The following is a 21,369-nucleotide window of genomic DNA, read 5'->3' on the forward strand; positions in this document are numbered from 1 at the left end:
TCCAGAAATTCTATTTGGTTCTTTTTTAAAATTTCAATCTCTTTCGTAAAATGCTCATGTTGTTCTTTGATTGTGTTTCTGAGTTCATTAAACTGCCTTTCTGTGTTTTCTTGCATCTCATTTAGTTTTCTCAGAACTGCAATCTTGAATTTTCTGTCATTTAAGTCACATATTTCCATATCTTTAAGTTCCTTTTCTGGAGACTTTTCACTTTCTTTCTGAGCTGTCTTGTTGCCTTGGTTATTCATGGCAATTACTGATTTATTATTTTTCTTCCTAGACATCTACAGGAGTGGCTTCTGCAACAGGTTGATAGGAAGAGGTCTTTCTTTTGTTTTCCAGTATTTGTTGGTAGAATGTTTTATTTTCTCTCCGACTGCAGCCTCTTTTTTCTCTCTCACACGGTAGTGCTATGTTTTCTCTGCACTATTCCAGCTTCTCATACAATGGGGGGATTCCCTGGGAAATGGGCTTCTCCTCTGTTAATAGTTCGCCTGGATCACAGGGCACTGCATCCGTGTGGGTATGCGGAGAGCTTTTGAAGTTCCAAAGCTCTTCCTGCACCAGATTCAGAGCCCGTATGTTTCAGCAGTTCTGTTTATTCCTGCAGGGATCCGCCCAGATAGGTGGGGACAGGGGCGGGGTGTGTTGTGAGAGGTGGCCCAGAGCAATGGCGGCGACCACCACCACAGCCAGTCCTGCTTCCACAGATCCCTCCCCTTTCCCGGAACTAGTTGGGGTGCGAATCTGTGTCTGCGGTCCACAGTTCTCAGAACAGCAAATATTCTGTTCTTTTGATCTGACACCGCTACTGTTCCGCTTCTAGGACCGAGCAGGTGAGGACAGGGCGAGCTCTGGGAGGGTAGGGAGGGGGCGGCCAGTCTCAGTGGCTAAGGCTTCCGTTCTCTGCTTGGCAGTGAGGGCTTAAACCACCGTTTTCAGCCTCCTTCCCCCAGTCTTTGCTCCGAGGTCTCCGCCATGAGCGTTGGGTTCAGCCGTGTTATAAGCTGCCCCCTCAGCCCTGTGGGTCGTAAGCGGAGCCCTCGCAGTCCGAGTCCTTCCCTCTCCCGCAGCTGCGGTAGCTCCGGGATGCAGCGAGCTCGGAGCACGGAGCCAGGTCTGCGTCTTCCCCCCCGCGCGGCTCCGTCTCCGCACTTCTCCCTTCCCTCCTCCCCCGCTCGCGCGATTCGCCCACCTTAAGGTGAATTCAGTAGTGGGCCTCTTCGTCTTGCCTGTCTGCTGTGCAGGGAGGGAGTCCTTTGTGGAGTTATAGTTTTTCAATTTGTTGTAAATTCCCGGGGAAACTTCCAGAGGCTCACCTCACGCCGCCATTTTGATGACGTCTCCCCATTTCTAATATTTAAAAAATTTGAAAATCATTGGTTTAGAGATAATTATTGTCAATCAAGGATTTTTTGAATGTTAGATCTAGGCATAAGTAGATGAAATTAGAATTGTAAGAAAATAAAATCTGTTAGAGTGTATCAAGAAAAAGAGTCTTCAAATGTGATCAAAGTCTAGGTTTCAAGATTGATGTCTGCTGAGAGTTGAATTACCAAACAGTTGTTCCTTTGGGTGTTGATTTTTTTCAATCTAGCCTGCATTGTGTGCTCACTTTTAAAAAGAAGGGACATATAAAAAAGTGATGGAAATATGCTAATCCTGACGTGAGTATATAGGAAGGGATGATAAATTGGAAAGCCTGGATTCCATTACTGAGTTTGCCATACCTTAGCAGTGCTCTCCCTCCCTCTCTTATATTTATTATTTATTAGGAAGTAAAAAATTACATAGATGTTAAGAATACAATCTTTGGAGTAAAATTGTTTGAGTTCAAATTCCAGTGATGTCACTTGATAGCTGTGGACCTTAGGTAATTACTTAACCTCTCTGTGCTTCAGTTTCTCTGTTTGTAAAATGGGGTAGTCATTATACCTAGCCCTTAGGATCATTGTAAGGATTAAATAAAACAATATATGTAAAATGTTTGCCATGATGCCTTGTACGTGGGACGTGCCAAAAATGTCAGCAGGTATTTCAAAGTGGCCATCACCGAGCTAATACGTTTTGGGCTGTAACAGGTCCTGATGTGGCTATCAAACTCCAAGACTCCATGGCTTTGAATGTAAATTGCCAGGGTTGAATTTTGTTTGTAGCAATGTAGTTTACCAACACTTTTGCTAAAACAATTTAAAAATGCTGGTTAACAATAGAAAGGTAATTTTCTTAAATGCAATGAACAGTAAGAAAGTAATGGGTATTTAAGCCAAAACCTAAGTGAAGAGGTGTCTCCTGTGCCATGAAGCTGGCTTCTGCCTTGAGAACATTTGCCAAACCAGCTTAACTTGAACTTCCGTTTTCATGGCCTGAGGGCATCGGAGAGACAAGGTAAGACATCTGAGAGGGTGTCTATTCTTCAGTCATAAAGCTGGGACTTCAAAAGGCTTCGCCCTCGATGTAAGGGTGATATTAGAATAAATATAAAAACAAAAATATCATTTAATCTTTCCAACCCTAGGAGACTGTAAGGAAAATCACCTATCAAAAACCTTGCTACGTAGCAGATGCCTAATTATTTGGTCGTGAGAATTTGTGATCCTAAACCAGCTCTAATGCAGGTATGCATCTGGAATTGTAATAACTAGGTGGACAGAAACAACTCAAGATGAAAATTTGATTTAAAGAGTTTCTATATTGGAAGTGTCCCTGGTACTAAGCAGAAACCAACATTTCTCCCTCTTTTGGAGGAGTCTATTTTTTTTTTTTTTTTAAGATTTTTTTGGGGAAGGGGAACAGGACTTTATTGGGGAACAGTGTGTACTTCCAGGACTTTTTCCAAGTCAAGTTGTTGTCCTTTCAATCTTTGTTGTGGAGGGCGCAGCTCAGCTCCAGGTCCAGTTGCCGTTGTTAGTTGTAGGGGGAGCAGCCCTTCAACCCTTGGATGGGGAGTCAAACTGGCAACCTTGTGGTTGAGAGGATGCGCTCCAACCACTGAACCATCCGGGAGCAGCTCAGCTCAAGGTGCCGTGCTCAATCTTAGTTGCAGGGGGTGGAGCCCACCATCCCTTGCAGGACTTGAGGAGTTGAACCAGCAACCTTGTGGTTGAGAGCCCACTGGCCCATGTGGGAATCCAGCCGGCAGCCTTTGGCATTAGGAGCATGGAGCTCCAACCGCTTGAGCCACTGGGCTGGCCCTGGAGGTGTCTATTTTTGTCAAAGACTTTGGAGAGTCACCATCAATAAAATTAGAAGGAAAATGAGCATCTCATAGTAAAAAAAAAAAAAAAATCGATAAATCACTAAGCACAAGTTATGAGCTGAGAACAAGAAACTGTAAAGACTAAGCTGATTTGAAAAACAACCAAATAGAACTTAAAAAAAATAAAAATATAATAATTGAAAATAAATCAATGTATGAATTTAACAATGGATTAATTCAAGTGGAACACGGAAATAGTCATTGGAATGAGAGATCTGAAGAAATTTTTCAGATGGCAACATGGAGTGCCAAAGTAATGAAAAACTCAAAAGAAAGGTTAATCAATGTGGAAGATAGATAATTCAGGGTCAACATAAGTTTAATTACAGTTGCAGAATGAGAAGAGAAAATGGGAAGAGGCATCATTTAAAGAGATAATATCAGAGAATTTTCAAGGACCAATAAAAAGCTTCACTTCATGTATTCATGAAGTCATATGAATCCCAATCAGGATAAATAAAAAGAAATCCACACAGAGACAAAATATAATGAAAATGCAGAACACAAAAGGAAAAAAGAAGATCTTCAGCAAGGTCAGACAGAAGAGGCAGCTTATCTTCAAAGGCAGAACAAATATTCCTGACAATGCCACAATAGAAGCCAGAAGATAGAATATTATCTTTCATGCACTGCCAGAAATTAACTCTCAGTTTAATAATCTATTTCCTTTTAAAAAAATCTTTAAAAAAAAACTAGGACAAAATACTTTTCAGACTTACAAAACCCTGGAGAGTTTGTTCTAGCAATCCTCACTAAAAGGATATAGAGTTGACCCTTGATTAAAATGGGTTTGAACTGTGTGGGTCCACTTATCATGTGGATTTTTTTTCAATAAATGCAGTGGTAACTGCGGGTTTTCCGTCTGAGGATTTAATGAACCCTGGATGGAAAACAGTATTTTCACATTTCCACCGTGGTTTTGATTTGCACTTTGTTGAATCCATAGATGCGGGCCAATTGTAGACTCAAAAATTATAAGTAGATTTTCAACTGCATGGAGGTCAACGCCTCTAATTTCCACCTTGTTCAATGGTCAACTGTACTTAAAGCAAAAGAAAATCATTTCCAGATGGAAGGTTTCAGAAACAGGATGTAATGAAGAGCAAAGAAAGGGAAAATGTGTATGTTAAAGCACATGTTGATTGTATAAAATAATAATAATAATCATGTCTTCAGTGAGAACTAGATAAAATAAGTGGCGTAAGTTGTAGAAGCAAAAGGAGTTAATATCTCCGAAAATTCATGCATAATTTAGAAGAAAGTTAAAGATATTGATTAAATTTAGACTTATAAGTAAAGTGCATGTTAAAATTTCTAAGGCAACCACTAAAAATTAGTAAAAGAATGAATAACTCGCTAGCTAATGGGGAAAATTGAAATGAGAAAAATAATAAATCTCGAAGTCAAAGAAGCTGAGAAAAGTATAGAACAGGCAAGACAAACAGTACAAAACAACATATAGAAGCAAATTTATACGTATTAGTAATTAAAATAAATCTAAAGGCACCCAAGATTGGTAGAGTGGATGAGAAAATTTAGGTATGTGCTGTTTATAAAAGATGTGTGTGAAATGTAAGGATACAGAAACGTTAAAAGTAAAATAAAATAAATGGGTGATTAAAAACCAAAAGAAAGCTGGCAATATTGACATCAGACAAAGTAGACTTTAAGTGATCCCAAAATGTTTTCAGAGAAAAAGAGGGTCATATGGGTTAAAAAGTTGCAACTCAAATATTAAAAAAATGGTATGTGTCTAATAATATAGCCTCAATATATAGTAAGCAAAAACTACAATGAGAAACATATATATTCCCATGAGATTTTAATATGCTTTCTCAGTTCTTGATAAAGTAGGAAAAAGATCACTTACCACATACAAGATTTGAACAATACAATTAATAAGATTGAGCTGTTATGTGGGAATCATGATCACTACATCTCAAAACTGCAGAATACACATTATTTTCAAACACAGAATAGTTATAAAAAGTGACTTCAAACTATGGCATCAAGCAAGTCTTCACAATTATCGAATGACAAGTATCATACAGACTAGATCTGTGACCACAGTGCATTAAGCTAGATACCAATAAGTAAAAAAACAAAAACAAAAAACAAACAAACAAAAAAACACGCTAGGAACTTGAGGTTTAGTGGTCTATCTTGTGAGCTTTAAAAAATGAGCAAAGTACCCTTTTATTTCTTTCCTTTTGTGTACATAGCTGGGAGGGGACTAGCTATGGAATTAGGCTGTTTGCAGAGCCCTTTTACAACCAGTGTGGAAATGCCTAGTAACCTGTGGGAAGTGGGGGAGAGGACAGTGACCTGCCGGCTGGGGAGTAGATTGGGGCCCTTCGGGGCCTGACTGCTTTAGAAGCTGTAGGCCTGGACCTGGGCCAGAGGAAGAAGAGCTCCTCCCTCCACATTTCTGCACTGTGTAATTCTCTTAATTTGTTTGTCTTAAAATTAGTGGAGAAATGTGAGAAGGAGCAGCTTTATTTGAAATCTTTTAACTGGATTTACAGATGCTCCTTGACTTATGATGGTGTTACGTCCAGATATACTCATTGTAGGTTGAAAATATTAAGTCAAAAATGCATTTATTGCACCTACCAAACATCATGGCGTCGCCTAGCTTACCTTAAACATGCTCCGCACACTTACAGTTGGGTGAAATTATCTAACACAAACAAAGCCCATTTTATAACAAAGTGTTGAGTCATTTGTTGACTACTGTACTGAAAGTGAAAAACAGAGTGGTTGTGTGTGAAAACCATTGTGAAATTGGAAAATCGTAACTCAACACCATCATAAGTCCGGGACTGTCTATAGTTTGAATTCTCAACCTTTAGGGATACCTGGATACAGAAATTCCCAAATGTATTGTGTCAGAGTTTGTGAGGTGCGGGACTTAGTTTTGGGAATTTTCCCCTATGCCTTCCTGTTTTGAAGCGCTTTGTCTTATGTATATTACTGTCAGAGCCTATTATGTCTTTTGTCTCAGCAAGGCTTAAAGAGAAGGAAATCAGCACTTCTTCCTATAAGTTAAATGCTACAGGGCTAATGGGGATTAACTCTGGGTTCTCGGGACTATTGTATACTTGAAGATGAGTGGGTTGGGATATTAGGGAGGGGTTATCTATAATATCTATTAATGCCACGTGGACTATTAAGTTTGATAGTTCTGAGAGAGCATATCATTCACCACACCCCTTCCGTGGTTACATAGATGAGGCAGCTGAAGCACAGGGGAACAATGAGATTTACCTGACAGTTGGGTTAGTGGGAGGACTGGCTTGCAACTCTGGCCTCTTGGCTTCCAGACAGGCATTTTCCCATTTGCCCTGATGCCTTATTATACCCCATGAACTTGTTATTCCTTTTTCAACAACAGGGTGAGTTTATGCCTTATGTTTGAATTTGTGGCTTATAGCCTTCTTCCCTGTTAGTAATTTGGGGAACACCTGAGTCCCTCAGACAGTTTTCACCATGATGTTTGGCTAGAAAACTTGGCCTGGTGTTTCTGAACTTGGTCCAGGTGGCTTACTCACACTTCAAAGAAACCTTCCTCTATTTGATGCTCAAAGGACCGACCCTTCGCTCTGAATCACCTCCAATCTGTATACTCCAGAGGCTCCTGGCTGGAGGGACAAGCTATGTATTTTAGTCATTTAGTCAGATCTTCCTGTCTCTTTTCCTTCGTTGGTTTAGAGTGGAGTTGGGTTGAATGGTCAAGGTGGGAAGAATTAGTCTTGTCTATCATGAGCAACATGACTCTCGGCTCTTTCCATAGGGAAACAGAGTATCAGGGAGTAAATACTGCTGGAAAGAGTCTATGTAGCCCTGGACTTTGAGTGCCTCTTGTAATTGCAGAAGTCAAATGTGACTTGTATTCATCTTTTGTTATTGGTATATATTGAGTATTATAATTTTAATACAGTTTTTTCCTTTCTTAAAATGTGTATGCATTTTTTTCAATTAAAGTTTATTGGGGCGACAGTGGTTAGTAAAGTTAAATAGGTTTCAGGTGTACAATTCTGTAATACATCACCTATATATCACATCGTGTGTTCACCACCCAGAGTCAGTGCTCCTTCCATCACCATATATTTGATCCCTTTTACCCTCTACTACCTCCTCCCTCCTCACCCTCTGGTAATCACTAAACTATTGTCTGTGTCTATGAGTTTTTGTTTCTTTGTTTGTCTTGTTCCTTTGTTGCTTTCAGTTTTATATCCCACATATCAGTGAAATCATATGGTTCTCAACTTTTTCTGTCTGACTTATTTCGCTTAGCATAATAAGCGAATTTTGGAATATATATATATTCCATTGTGTATATATACCACATCTTTTTTATCCTACCATCTATCGAAGGATGCTTTCGTTTTCATGTCTTGGCCACCGTAAGTAGAGCTGCAATGAACGTCGGAGCACATATATCTTTACAGATAAATGTTTTCAGATTTTTTGGGTATACATCAAGGAGAGGGATTGCTGGGTCTGTATGTATATAGACATATATATGTAAATGCATAGGAAAAGAACTGGAATGATACACACTTAAACAAAAGTGGTCATTCCAGGAGAGGGACATGAAATAAGGGAAGAGGCGACTTCCAATTTAAAAGAAAAGTGAATTTCAGTAGTTTTTAGTTTTTTTCTAATTAATGAGCATATATAACTGCATTATTCATATACTGAAAAAATATTTTTTGAAGCAGAGATATTTGTTGTATGCAGTATTGGGTGGAGAGAGGGCAGATGGGGGTGGGGGTTGTCTCCATAATCAGCCGTTTTCTGTCATATTTTACCATTGGGTCCATGAATGATTTTATCTTAGAGTGGTGGGGCTCATCTTCAGCCTGAGGGTGTGGGAGAAGGAGCCAGACTTAGTTAGGAGGGGATGAGGCTAGAAGAACCAGGTAGGAGTTGAGGCCTGCAGCCAGAGGAAAGGTAGGATAGGTTGGGGTTAGGTTAGATTAGATCACTATTGGGGAAGGTTAAGAATGAGCCTTAGGGAGCCAGGGAGAAGCTGTGGCAAAGCTTTAGGAGCCTTCACCAATTGTTACATGAATGAATAGACAAAACCCTGATAATTTATTTTTTTCACTAAGCGGCTGACTTCATCCTGGAGCACAACTTTACAAAACTCTAGATTGCTTTAGGAAGGCAGATGACAAATTGTTTCCCACCTGTGGGTTTTCCTTCATGCCTGCCTTGCTTGGTTTTGCCTGGCTTTATTCTGTGACCAGAAAAGAAGTTGGAATTCTGAAAAGTTGCTGTAGCCAAATCCTGTGAACAAAGGGGACCTTGTTCAGGGTTATGCACATCAGCTTTTGGAGGAGTTTAATTCATCAGCTCAGATCTCCGCTTTTCAAGTCCTCGCTCTAGTTAGCATTATGTTTCTCTGTCTGTGGAGGGGCAAGCCTCATGGAGGAGCAGGGCTTGTTCACCCAGCTTGAGGCCTGCGTCCGATTCTAGTTACACCAGTAAGTTCAGCCTGGGCCAATCCAGGCCCTAGTCATCCTAAATGGACACCTGTGAAGAATCCAAAAGATGGAGGCAAGTTTGGTTGCTGTTTGGCTTCTCCAGGGCTTCATGGATGCTGTTGTAATTTCTAAGATTTCCACAGGTCTGGGGTCTACCAGAGGGGTACTGTCACAAAATTCAGGAACTGGGAGTGAGAGCCATCCTTCTATTGGACACCTCCTATCCTACTACTGCAGTTTCCTGAAAAGTCACCAGCATTTACTGGTTTGGGTCCTGGCCGAATACGACCAAGGCCTGGAGCACATAAGCCTGTCCTGAAACGTGTTCCCTGTTAGATTCATTTTCCCTGTAGACAACAGTAACTATTTGTTAGAAATAGCAGGTGATATTTGAAAAAGCTACTATTTTAGTATGTTAAATGACATTCTATCCTTTGGGAAGGCTTGTACTAGATTTCTTAGGGTCTGGGAGATTCCAGTTCCATGCTTGGAGAAGTTGCATGCCGGATGTGTTGCTCCCTAATGCCAGGTAAACTAATGGCATTACACTGCCGGTGTGAGCGTGCAGCTGCCATTTTCTTCATTTTTGTCTCATTCTGTTTCCCTTGACAGGGCAATTTGATGTTGATGGTGTGCCAGAAATTTTCTGACAATGAGTTACTGGAACTTGAAGAAAAGGAACTGCGTGCAGTACCGCAGGCATTTTCTGGTGGACAACAGTGTGTTTCATGGTAAGCTTGCTGCGTTTTGTATTCATGTAGTTAGATCTTTTATTTTGTTTCTGACAGCACTTTTATTCTACCACACTGGGGGCAAATATGGCGTAACTGTCGGGTTGCACCAAGAGCCTGAGTTAACCTGTTTATGGATAATGACCGAGAAGCCCCACTGGACGCCATTCATCATCTCCACCTCCATCTCTAAGTTTTGAAATCATTTGCTCTGATTCTGGAGGTCAGAGTGAACGCCTTCCTTCCTTGAGTCTGGGCATATGCTTAGTTGTAAGCAATGTGCCCCATGTCAACAACCATAATGGTGCCTTCATTTTCTACCTTCCACGTTAGTTTATGTCAGTGCCTTTCCTCTTCTAGTACACTGTCAACTACAGCAATACCCCTTTCTGATGCTTGAAATTTGGGGACGCTAGACCCATAGTAATTATTCAATTAATATTAGAGTCATCAGGGAGGGCTTATTACCAGCGTAGTGTGTGCCTTCTATCAGGTCACGTATACAAACAGAACAGAGCAGCTCGCAGCACTTAGCCATCACTCTCAGGGTGGAATACTGCAGCCACAAATCAGAGTAATCAGTATTAGTCATTTCATGGCACACCAAGACTAATTGCCCTCACCCTGTTGGTGTGTTTATTTTGTGGTATACAGTCAGGGATAAGCTCTGTAATCAGGACACCCTGGAGTGAAATTTATTGAAGAGTCAAAGATTTATGTGTAGCTAGAATTTTTGGAGCAATCTCGATCAAAATTGTAGCTGGAAGAGGGAGATTTCACCGCGAGTGGCGTGCCGTTTGACAGAATACTATAATCTAAGCTGGCTTCAAATTTCTGAATTTGGTTTTTCTTCCCCAGTTTGGTAATGGACGATGTTTTTGTGTTTTAAGTTTAAGGTAGCAAACTTAGCCTTACTTTTTTAAAGAGCTTTAGAGTTTACAATGTTTTTTCACATTCCTTCTATCTCCTCACTATAGGACTTCACTAGGCAGAGGATGATTTTATAGGTGAAGAAAGGGAAGCAGAGATGAAATGACCAGTCCAAGCTGAGGTAGCAAGGTCCCAACTAAAATTCCTGCCTCGCCTTTCCAGCGTGGCTGTCTGGACATTGCGGGGGGAGGGGCCTTTGACAAAGGGGCCATGGGAATTATAACTGAACCCTGTGGTACTGAGGTGTACTTTTTCTGTGAACCTCATCGAAGTGTCTTGTTGTTCATTACTTCCTCTCTCTCTCACACACAGTGTTTGCTGTGTGGTATTTTCTGTTAGAACTTTATTTGTATTAAAAAAGCTTATAAGTATGGTAATCGAAGAAAACACAGGTGTTAGAAAAACTAGCTTTAATTTTTCAAGTTTCATTTTGTGCCAGTTTTGAAGAAGTTCAGATTTAAATCCCTTCATGCATTAGTTTAGAATGCCTCCATCTGGAAGTCTCAGAGACTGTAACGACTTAAAAACCATTTCCTATGTATTTTTATGGTTGTATTACCGCTTAGCGTACTACTATATTGCAGATAATTATACTGAGGGCTTGATGATCATTGTCATATTGAATCCTTGCATTACCTTTGCAATCGTTATTACTCATCCCATTTTATGGATGGGGAGATAGAGGTTTGGGGGAGGTTGTGAAGTGGTGTTCGAGAATTCAAACTGTATTCTGTCTAGCTCCAAAATCCCACTCTTGCCTAGCGTGTCATCTCCATTTCAGTAGAGAAATGAACACTCTGAGAGGTTTAAGTTCTATTTAACAATACTTGCTGTGCTATTAACTAGCAGTGTGTGATCTTGGGCAAGTTATATAACCCTTCAGGATCTCAGTCCTTTCCTCTGTGAAATGAATGTGCTGCTCTCAATGATTTTCGACGTTCTTTCCAGTTCTAATCTCTGAGATTCCACTGAAGAGTTTCTGAGAATTAGAATTACTGTATTTTGTGAGCTACCATTTCACTTAACATGAGATACACAAGAGGGCAGTAGAATACTTAAAGTATGAACCAGTTACTTCTTACATTCAAGAATTGCTCTTTGTGAAAGAGTAATGTAGAGATATCACATCTGCCCAAGATGGAAATGATTAGAGTGAATCAGAATTATGATTCTATTCATTTATAATAAAGCAGTAGCTGTAAGTACTTCTGATGGTGTAAAACACCATTTTGGATTTTTATGGCAAAGGATATATAATTCAGGAAAGAATGGTGCCTTTGCTTTTCCTCTTTATTTTATTTACCTGTATGGAAAATTAATGTTAAGATAGGAACTTATTTAACTTAAAGGAGGGTTATGAAGATTCCTGGTATATTTTAAGTCAAGGGATGTCCAGTGTTAATGTTTGTAGAGGATTTCTGAGAGAAGAAAGGGACAGGACATGTTGACTCAGACATGTCAGATTTATTTGGAGGGGCTTCTGGAACATAGGATGGGCGTTCAGATGTTTTTTGCATACTAGCTTGGCTTCTCTTTGTCTCTCAATAACTGTCTTTACATTACCAAATCAATCAAAACAAAAAGGAGTAAAACCTCTTCCATTGTAAGCAGAAAAGAACCATTCCTGTGCAAAACAATTGACTTGTAGAATATACAGACTTGAATAAGCAAATGGTGCTAGGCAGACTCTTTTGCATACAGAGTTAAGCAGAATTCCCAGGAGAAAAGAACTACATTAAAATGAGGGCTATGTGGGCTGAAATGGTCAACAAAACAGTAACATTGTGACATGTAGACTCTTTCACGGTTCATAAAGCATATTCGTAGCCTCATTTTGAGTATAGAGGTGGTATGATTCTCACTGTAAGCAATTTCGAAAATTACCCACAATCCAAAGAGAAACAGTCTTAATAATCTGTTTCTGTCCAGTCTTTTATCTATTTCACCTTCACAGCGATTCTGATGTAGGAATGGAATATCTGGAAAAGTTAGGAAATGGTGGATGCTGGTCAGTAGAAATCATCTGGTTGAGTTGACTTGTTCAGTGATGCGAGGGAACCACGTTAGGGATTATGAGAAGTTATTTTTGTATTTCCCACTTGTCTGTCCTTTGTCCAGATTTTTAGGGGAGCCATTGAATCCCGAGGGATCATATACCTATCAAAGAAGCCAAGCGCTGGAGTTTTTCTCCACTTGGCTTTTATTCTCCTGATATGTTTGAAATACAGAAAAAACTTGGGCAAAGAATGATTTGTGTAGTATGAACCTTGCTTTAATGGCTAATACATTCATGAAAGTATTTTTATTTGAAAATTACCTATACCCTCAGCTGTTGCTCTTGGTTGCAATGAATTGTAGCAATTTTTTTGGACATGGGACACAGATTCTAAACCAATAATATGTGTCTTTTCAATTAATATATACAATTTCTTATGCACATAGCTTTTCCAAATATTTGAGTTCCTTAATAGACTATACTCGGAGGTACTTTTTGGTTTCGTGCACTGTTATAATTGTGATGCTGGGAAAAATTGTTCATTGCTTTCCTATAAGTTATTATGGTATCATTCCAACTTATTATATTGAAATTTATTTCTATTGCTATCATGTTATAGGTGTTCAATAAAAATTCAACTGAGTAAATTTCAAAGATCTAATTTGCTTTATAATATAATTCATCAATCAGGAAGCATCCTATCTAGCAAATAGAAAGGAGATCGGAGTGCTATAGAAAGGGAAAGGTTTTAAAGATAGGGGGTGGGACAAGGAACTCATAAATGAAAAGATTATTTCTGGCTACCTTTGAGGGACAAGAGGGTCTGTTAGAAGGATTACCTCATTGGTGCTGACCAAGAAATTCCAGACTGGCTAGTTAAGATTACATTTCTGAGGAAGGTTGTAACTGCAATTAAATTAGGTATTAAGTCTTGGTTTGCTGACATTGGGCTTAGCAAACCAAGTGAATCCATTTTGGGCATATTGTTTCTTCACATATGAATGTTTCTGAATGACCATCTCCAATCTAGACTAGAAATGTTTTGAGTTGAATTATGAGTGTCTCTTACTACCTATGGATAAAATTAAAGATAGTTCTCTTATTAAATATTTATGTAGTATGTCTTTTCAAAAAGTGCCTTATGTATACTTTTACTTTGCCTCACAATAATGAAACTAATTAATTTAGTTGATAAATGAATTACTTTTAATCCAGCCTCCTTTTCATGGCCAATCGGTGATGTGAGGACAGAAACTTGACTGCCAGCTTAGAAAGGAATGTAGGTGGGAATGGGATCCTGGAGATGAGTTCCGTTTCCAGCTTTACTGTTAACTTGGTAGCCTTTGTCACATGGGTGATCCTCAGTTTCCCTATCTCTAAAATGACGGTTTTACCAGATTCCAAAGTTCCTTCTAGCAGCAACCCGGATGGGTGTGCAGGGAACCGCATTGTCCGCTAGGCCAAGATGTGGAAAGGAAAGACTGGCAAGATGGTGATGAAGAAGAGGTAAGATTCCCTTTTGATGGTAAATTTTGTAGTTAGCTTTGCATTGGCAAAAAGCTACATTTCCCTTTAGGGAGAGAGGTAGGGGTGTGTGTGTGTGTGTGTGTGTGTGTGTGTGTAAGGATACTCACGAGTTTCTTGTGATCGTGGAATGACCAGTAGCTAGGACTAAAAAGCAAGCTTTCAGGACAAGTGTCATTATAGTATTCAAAAAAAAAAAGAGCAGAGAAATTTTCCTTCGAATTCCATCCTACCTGGAAAAATAAAGAAGAATGTCAGATTCTGCCTGGCAAATATGAAAGGAGAGTGAAATTATGCAGAAGTGAATTATGGTTCTCATTAATTTAGGCCACTTATTAGGAGGTTTTGACTTCAGCAATCTGCCTTCTTTAGGGGATTGGGGCTTTACTAGGTTTTATATTGAACTGTCACTTCTTCACTGAGCCAAAGCTTTTCCAGTCAATGACTATATAAACATCCTCTCCTGGGTTCAGAAAATATCCATGCACATAAGAGTTCCTATTAATGCAAAGATAGTCAAGATTTTTATGAGCATCATTAAAATAAAAAGTATTATCTCTTGGAGAGGAACATTGGAACATGGGAAAAATTTCTCAAACTAGTTGAGAGAAAAGATTATAAAAAGAAGATAGGCTTTAACGGAGAAAATGTACCTGAGTCACTTAAACTGGATAAATGATAATAGAACTAATCCTGGAACCAGCTCTGCCCCGTAGGTTTCTCTTTAGCCCCACCCTCCAGACTCCCTACCCCACAACAGTGGCCATGGGGCAGAAAGCTTTGACAGCAGGTATCCTTTCAGTTGTATGATGTTTAGGTACATCTTGCAAGTATGCCAGAGGCAGGGAAGGCTTAGCAAGGCCTGACCCAGGAGGGGTACCTTGCAGGGGTTGCTTTGGGTGAGTTGTTCCATAGGCGATAAATTTCCATGTCAGCAAAATGCTGCACGCGATTTAGGACAAATGACCTCTAAACTCCCAAGTGCTAAGATTTCAAGAATTGCTTGCTTCTCTACCTCTCCCCCTCACCCCACTTTTAAACAGAGAATTGGAGAATCTGGGGTGAATTAACTGACGCCTTTGATTTATGTACTTTTCCTTTTCCCTTGTTTGAGATAAATCAGGGTCAGCCTTTTAGGCCTCACAAAAGTGAATACTTAACGTTTAGGTTATAACACAAAGGAAATAACCTTTAATGTTAGCTGCTATGAAACAGGCTTATTCTGTAACATTTTGGGAAGCGCGTGCTCTTTCTTCATTTCTTGGATATATAGAAAATTCTCAATGAACACCTCAGTGAAATGCTATTTATTTATATTTTAAAATTGAAAGTTCATTTCTTTTTTTGTTCTTGCTCCGTAATGAGCATTCCATTTGTGACTGGTCTTATTGAGCGTGCTCAACTTAGTGTAGTATGTACATGAAATTCTTTATATTTCTTCAACTCATGCTTTAAAAAGTACTCTTTACAACATCTCGGGCAGATTCTATTACTGTTTGGCTAGTTTTGGTTGTTGAGGGTCTAATCCTGTTTAGAATGTTCCTCTCAAGCTCATTTAAATCCCATCTCCTCCCCTCCCCCAGCACAGGCCTGACATGAGTCTTGCGGGTTGAGGGAGGGCGTTCATTTTGCTCTGTTCCACTTCTTCCCTTTGAAGAGAAATTCAAGGCCTAGCTTCTCAGATTTTGGTACAGGGAAGAGATGGGGGAAGCGAAGGTCTGTGACCTACACCCTGGTACCTGTTTGTCAGTGGTGGTGAGGTGATCAAGATGACCTCTGGTTCCATCTTCTACAGACATTTAATTCCACCTTGGCCTTCTCTGTCACAAGCACTCTTCAGAGAGAACCCACTCTCTCCCAGTGGGTGGACAGCCCCACCCACTGTCCATTCCCCCTGGCCCAGCTATGGCTTCCCTTGGCCTGAGGGCCCTGGGCAGCTGTCTGGTCCCTGCCCTACCTCTTATCTGCCATGTTTCTTCCTATGGAGTTATACAGACTGCGGTGGGCTGTGGAGGAGAATGGATAGGATGGAGTATGAAGGTGTCCTCGTCCTCTTCCCAGGCCCATTGACTGCAGTCTCTTCTTACACTGTTACGGGGGCTGCTCCCATATGCATTTGCCTTAAAAAGATCCCTGAATCCTTTTGTAGCTCTTCCCCTCTGCTTGTCTCTGGGGTGAGGCCATTTCTGCTGCTCCAGACACCTCGGCTGTATACATAATAGGGTTCAGGTAATGTGATTTTGAATGGATGGAATCCCACACTCCCCTACCAATGACAATTCTCCGTGAACCCATCCAGGCTGGTCCTTGTCCATTCACATTTTGGCTTAGAGTGACTTCATTTCCCCAAAGGTACTAGTGTTGGTTTTCTTCATTGGGCTTGCTTCTTGCAAGGTTGTATAGCTGAATTGATCAGAACTAAGCGATGATCTAGGTTTATAAAAATCCATGTTAAAATGTTTCAGCATCTTTTCCCCAATGGGAATCTAATTTGATGGGGTGGTTTTGCTGTGTATGCCATGGTTTCTATGTCGAGGTCATTCATGCTCTGTACTGATGCAGAGCAAAATGGCAAATTGGAGATCTGGGTACCTGGGAAGCCCACATGGATGAGAAGTAACAATGTTCAGTCTTTGAAATTAGAGCTTTAGTTGGTGCTGAAACAAGCCTATTGCAGTAAGGGAGATTTTTTGGCTGGCCTTTCCTGTTAGACTCTCAAATTCTTTCTCTTAAAACCATGGAGTCTCCAGCAAGTAGAAAGGCCCTTGATGGTTTTAATCTTTTATGCTTAGGAATACCAATTTTCTAATTACTCAATTAGAAAGAAGAAATATGTCTAATAAACAAACAGTCAACTTTCCCTTCAGATTTGCAGACTTTTCACGTTTTAAGTGGTTACTTGTGAGAATTATTTTCTATCAGACCTGTGTTACAAATTTAAGCCAATGTTCTTTAAACTGCATTCCAATAATTATAATTAATTTTCCTCTGCTCTCTCATTTTCTCAATTGTCTTTTCCTACCCGGTGTCTAATGTATGCACAGAAATTGATGGGAGGATGAAATGTCTTTCCACGAGTAGATTTAGAGTCCTTCTAGGGCAACATAATTAATTAGTTATACAGAAGATTCAGATTTCTTTCGGGACTACAGTAATAATTATCAGTGATTGCGTTTGTAATAAAAAAACCTATCTCCCATCTATCACAACAAAGATGGAACATTCCAGTTTGTTTCTTTATACTGTGTAAATGAAAACTCATCCCAATAGACTTGTGCTAGTTTATATTTTCTTAGGGCTCGTTTCTTTCAGGAAGTATGTCTGGGATTATCACAAGTGCAAACTGATGATTTCAAAGGGATATTTACTCCTAGATATTTTTATTTAAAGCCCGTAGCCTACTGTGTGTTTCACCCACACCCACAGCTACAGCTCCCACCTACGTGCTGATAACTCTCAACAGGAGGTCCCTGGTTTAGACCACCCCTCTGTGCTTCATACCTAAATGTCCAGCCTCCTACCTAGCGGGTCCACGGATGCCTTCCAGGTCTTCAGACTCAACATGGAGCAGAATGCCCACTTTTCCATGTGTATCCTGCTGCCTCGCCAGCCCTCTCTCACCCTTCCCCAGCCTCTTTGCGCCCCAGCTACAAGGACCTTTTGGTTCCTTGCCCACCAAACTTACCCCTTCTTCACTTATCAACTCATCCTTCAGATCCAAGTAAAGGTCCCTTCCCAGACAGGTTAGGCCCCTGTTTTATGCTCTCCTGTCACCCTGCATTGCTGTCTCCTTGCATTATTGCAATTAATTTCGTGATAATCAATTTAATTTCTGTCCCTCCCCCTCCTAAGTTCCAGGAGACAGAGAGTGTTCTGACTTCTATCTCCAGTATATAGTAGAATGCATTGTATACAACAGGTGCTTAATAAAATATTGCTGAATGAATTTACTCATTTTATTTAATAGGGGAAATAAGAAACACTTACTGTTTGATTGTTTTTGCACTCTGTTAGGTTTGGCTTTTAATCTTTGTGCTGTGGAATGCATCACTTCTCTGGCTGCAAACTCTCTTTTCTTCACTCACACTTTTGCTTTGAATAAAAGAATACCCATAAACCACTCCTTCCTGAGATTGAGAAGGAAAGCCACTTCTGCTGAGAATCCTAGTGTGCTTTAGAAAAGATTATTACAAATGTATAATGCCTCAAAATGGAAAAGGACAAACCCATTTCTTTAAAGGAATTTTTTAGACATTTTGAATTAATTTAATAATACTTTCTGAAATTTTCATGTTGGTTATATATACTAGTATGTTCATTTGGTTCAACTCTGAAAATGGAGGTTTTACTCATTAAAAAAACACTATTAGTAAAACCTGTTTAATTGCAGCATTTTGCAGACTACTAAAATTCCTGCTGCTTGCATTTGAAAATCTCCAATCACAGAAGTGTTGTCTATGGTTTAATTTTTACCCCAGAGAACATAAACTATATCTTAAAAAACAAAAGCACCAGTTTTCTCAGTAACAGAGGAGGAAAGGAGGCCTGGCGGTACATGAAGAGAACAATCAAACAGCATAGGGCTTCTTTAAAAGTTAAGATACACTTTCATTACAAATTTACAAACAAGAAAATGGTCAGCATCTAGGCCTTTTATCTAAGAATCTCAAGCAATATGAGTACAATCCTGACTTCGAGGTACCAGAGTTAGTCTGAGGTAGCACCTACTTGGATAGGATAAATGTAGACTCTCTGGACATTTTTTGTTCAGTTTTGTTTTGCCCATATTCATCTTTTGGTCAAAATATGTGACTGACATACATACAACAGTGTTCTCAGAATTTCTTGTATTTAAATGTATAAGATAGTGACTTTGCCCAATTAAAAGGAGTGAACAATGTCCTTTATTATTTAGTATCTTATTTTACTCCTTGCCAACTTGAAATTGAACATCAATGCATATCTACAGGTAACCATTCTTTGAAATTATACCAATGTCAGAATTTCAGGGTATTGTGCTTTTCATCTAGCAAAGCTTATCGTTTCCAGTTGTGAAGACTTGTAATTAATTAACTTTTTAATCCACTGGTTCCCAGCCTTGGCTGCACATTGGAATCACTTGAACACACACACACACACACACACACACACACACATGGGTCCCAGCTCAGAGGTTCTGATTTAATTGGTCTGGGGTGTAGTCGGGTACTGAGGAATGTTTAGAACTCTCCTGGTGATTGTGGTGGGCTGAAGATCCCAGACATAAGGTGACAGGTTGGAGAGTCCCAAAAGACGAGAGAAGCAGGGAAAAAAAACAATCTGTAATCTCAGTATGTGTTTTAAATCTGTACTTCTTAAAATGATTTAAAAGCTAAAAGCTAGTGATGCTCAGCTCGTTGTACATTAGCATTTGCTGGAGTGCTTCAAGATACAGGTGGTTGCTCTCTACACAAGTCCAGTTAAATCATCTCTGGGGGATGGGACCCAGCTCCATTCATTCATTCATTCATTCATTCCTTATCTCTGTATCTTTATACATGTATATATAAAGATATATATATATATATTTATCTTCAGGTGATTTTTTGTTGTTTTTTTTGTTTTGTTTTTTTTTGATTTTTTTTTATTGGGGCAGGGGAACAGGACTTTACTGGGGAACAGTGTGTATTTCCAGGCCTTTTTTCCAAGTCAAGTTGTTGTCCTTTCAGTCTTAGTTGTGGAGGGCGCAGCTCAGCTCTAGGTCCAGTTGCCCTTTCTAGTTGCAGGGGGCGGAGCCCACCATCCCTTGCGGGACTCGAGGAATCGAACTGGCAGCCTTGTGGTTGAGAGCCCACTGGCCCATGTGGGAATCGAACCGAAAGCCACTGGGCTGGCCTCTTCAGGTGATTTTGATGCAATGGGAGGCGTGAGAATCATGTGGCTAAAGTTGTTGATTGACTAAAATATTGATCTGATTAGTAAACGGTTATTAGTTGACTGATTTAATACGGTATGTAATTATGGGCAAAAGTGACACATGAAAATTGTGATTTTTTTTTTTTTTTGGCAGAGAAGTGTTGGGGCAAGTGATATGTTTACCTTTATGTAGTTATTTTCTTTTTCCTAACGTTTATTTCATATTCCTTTGAATGTCATTCTTTGTTAGTGCCCTTAAAATGTGATTTGTCTTAACTTTACAGCCAATATATCTGTTACATGATCTAAAGATAGTGTATCTTTGAGCGTTCACTGACTTCCCCGTGTTCTCTATGGCCTCCTGCTCGTAAACAGTAGTACTCTGGGAAGGTCCTTTACGACAGGTAACGGAAGACTGTGTTACTAGTGCCTTGTTTTCGTTAATCCAGAATGAGGACAACACAGTTCACAACAGGATAACTTAAAGAATGGATATGGAAATAAATAGTGTCAACGTAAGAAATGTCCAAATCTGTAGAAAATTTTCATAAGAGTTTATTTGAGCCAAACTGACAACATCTGTCAGGGAGCAAGATCTCAAATGGTCCGGAGAATAATGGTTTTGCAGCTTCTTTTATGCATTTGAAATTAAGGAGTGAACATAAGGGAGATTACATGGAGGTGGAAGAAAGCAAGCTGGGAATTGGATTACAGGAGCGCTCACAAGCTTATGTGCTCTCTTGGGGTGGTTATGGCTTCTTTCAAAGGTGTGTTAACCTAGACACACAGAAACAATGGACGGAGCTTGTTTACAGCAAAGATAAACCTTTTACTAAGGAAGTTATACTCGTATGCCTGGGGCGTGAATACCCACCATGACCTGCCCAGTTAGGAATTTATGAGCAGATCAGCCTGTGAGGTTACTTTCCACAGAACCCCTTTCCTCATCCACAATATAAAACACAGGGATTTGGAGAACAGTACTTGGAGTACATCAGATGTAACCTTGAGTATTATTAGAATTGTTTGTCTATCCACCTTGGAAAATGAAGGGGTACCTAGGGACTTAGAGAAGCACACAGTTTTTTCTTGGGAAGCAAACTTTGTCAGCCCTTGTAGATGTCTGTCCTACCTCCATCACTCTATGTGTGAGAAAACTGATACTCAGGGTCCTTTTGTTACTCCTAGAAGTGTCAGAGTTGTGAAGGAGAAATGTAGTCTTCTCAGATCACTCTTGTTTTGCGTGATACCTCCTTCTTTGAACATAGAGCCTTATGGGAGACACAAAGGAATTTGAGGCTGATGTTAAGATAACTAAATTTAGACCTTCTCAGGAGGACTTGGTGGCTTCTATATTCAAATACTCTTGAGGCACCATCAGGAAATGTTAGGGTTGATGCTGAATCAAGATTGTCATTAGAACTGGCAATGCCAGTTGCTTTACCAGAATTATTCCTTGTAAGTCTTTCAACAAGACAGTGTTACAAATAAAACTCAGATTCACAATTTGCCACAAATCACATTGTTAGATTATGGTGTTCA

At 39.8% G+C, this 21,369-nt stretch overlaps 1 protein-coding gene across 6 annotated transcripts in view; it reads left to right on the forward strand.

Annotated features, from left to right (window-relative positions):
* The window catches only part of PLCH1 (phospholipase C eta 1), a 192,418-nt gene that overhangs the window by 15,990 nt on the left and 155,059 nt on the right, over positions 1 to 21,369 (forward strand). For all 6 annotated transcript variants that reach the window (XM_033089879.1, XM_033089890.1, XM_033089832.1 and 3 more), the window contains exon 2: positions 9,364 to 9,482. In XM_033089879.1, coding sequence (XP_032945770.1) covers positions 9,404 to 9,482 — 79 coding nt within the window. In that variant the 5' untranslated portion in view covers positions 9,364 to 9,403. The remainder of the gene's footprint in view (positions 1 to 9,363; positions 9,483 to 21,369) is intronic.

The sequence above is a fragment of the Rhinolophus ferrumequinum genome, chromosome 2, assembly GCF_004115265.2.
Source record: "Rhinolophus ferrumequinum isolate MPI-CBG mRhiFer1 chromosome 2, mRhiFer1_v1.p, whole genome shotgun sequence".
NCBI lineage: Eukaryota > Metazoa > Chordata > Mammalia > Chiroptera > Rhinolophidae > Rhinolophus > Rhinolophus ferrumequinum.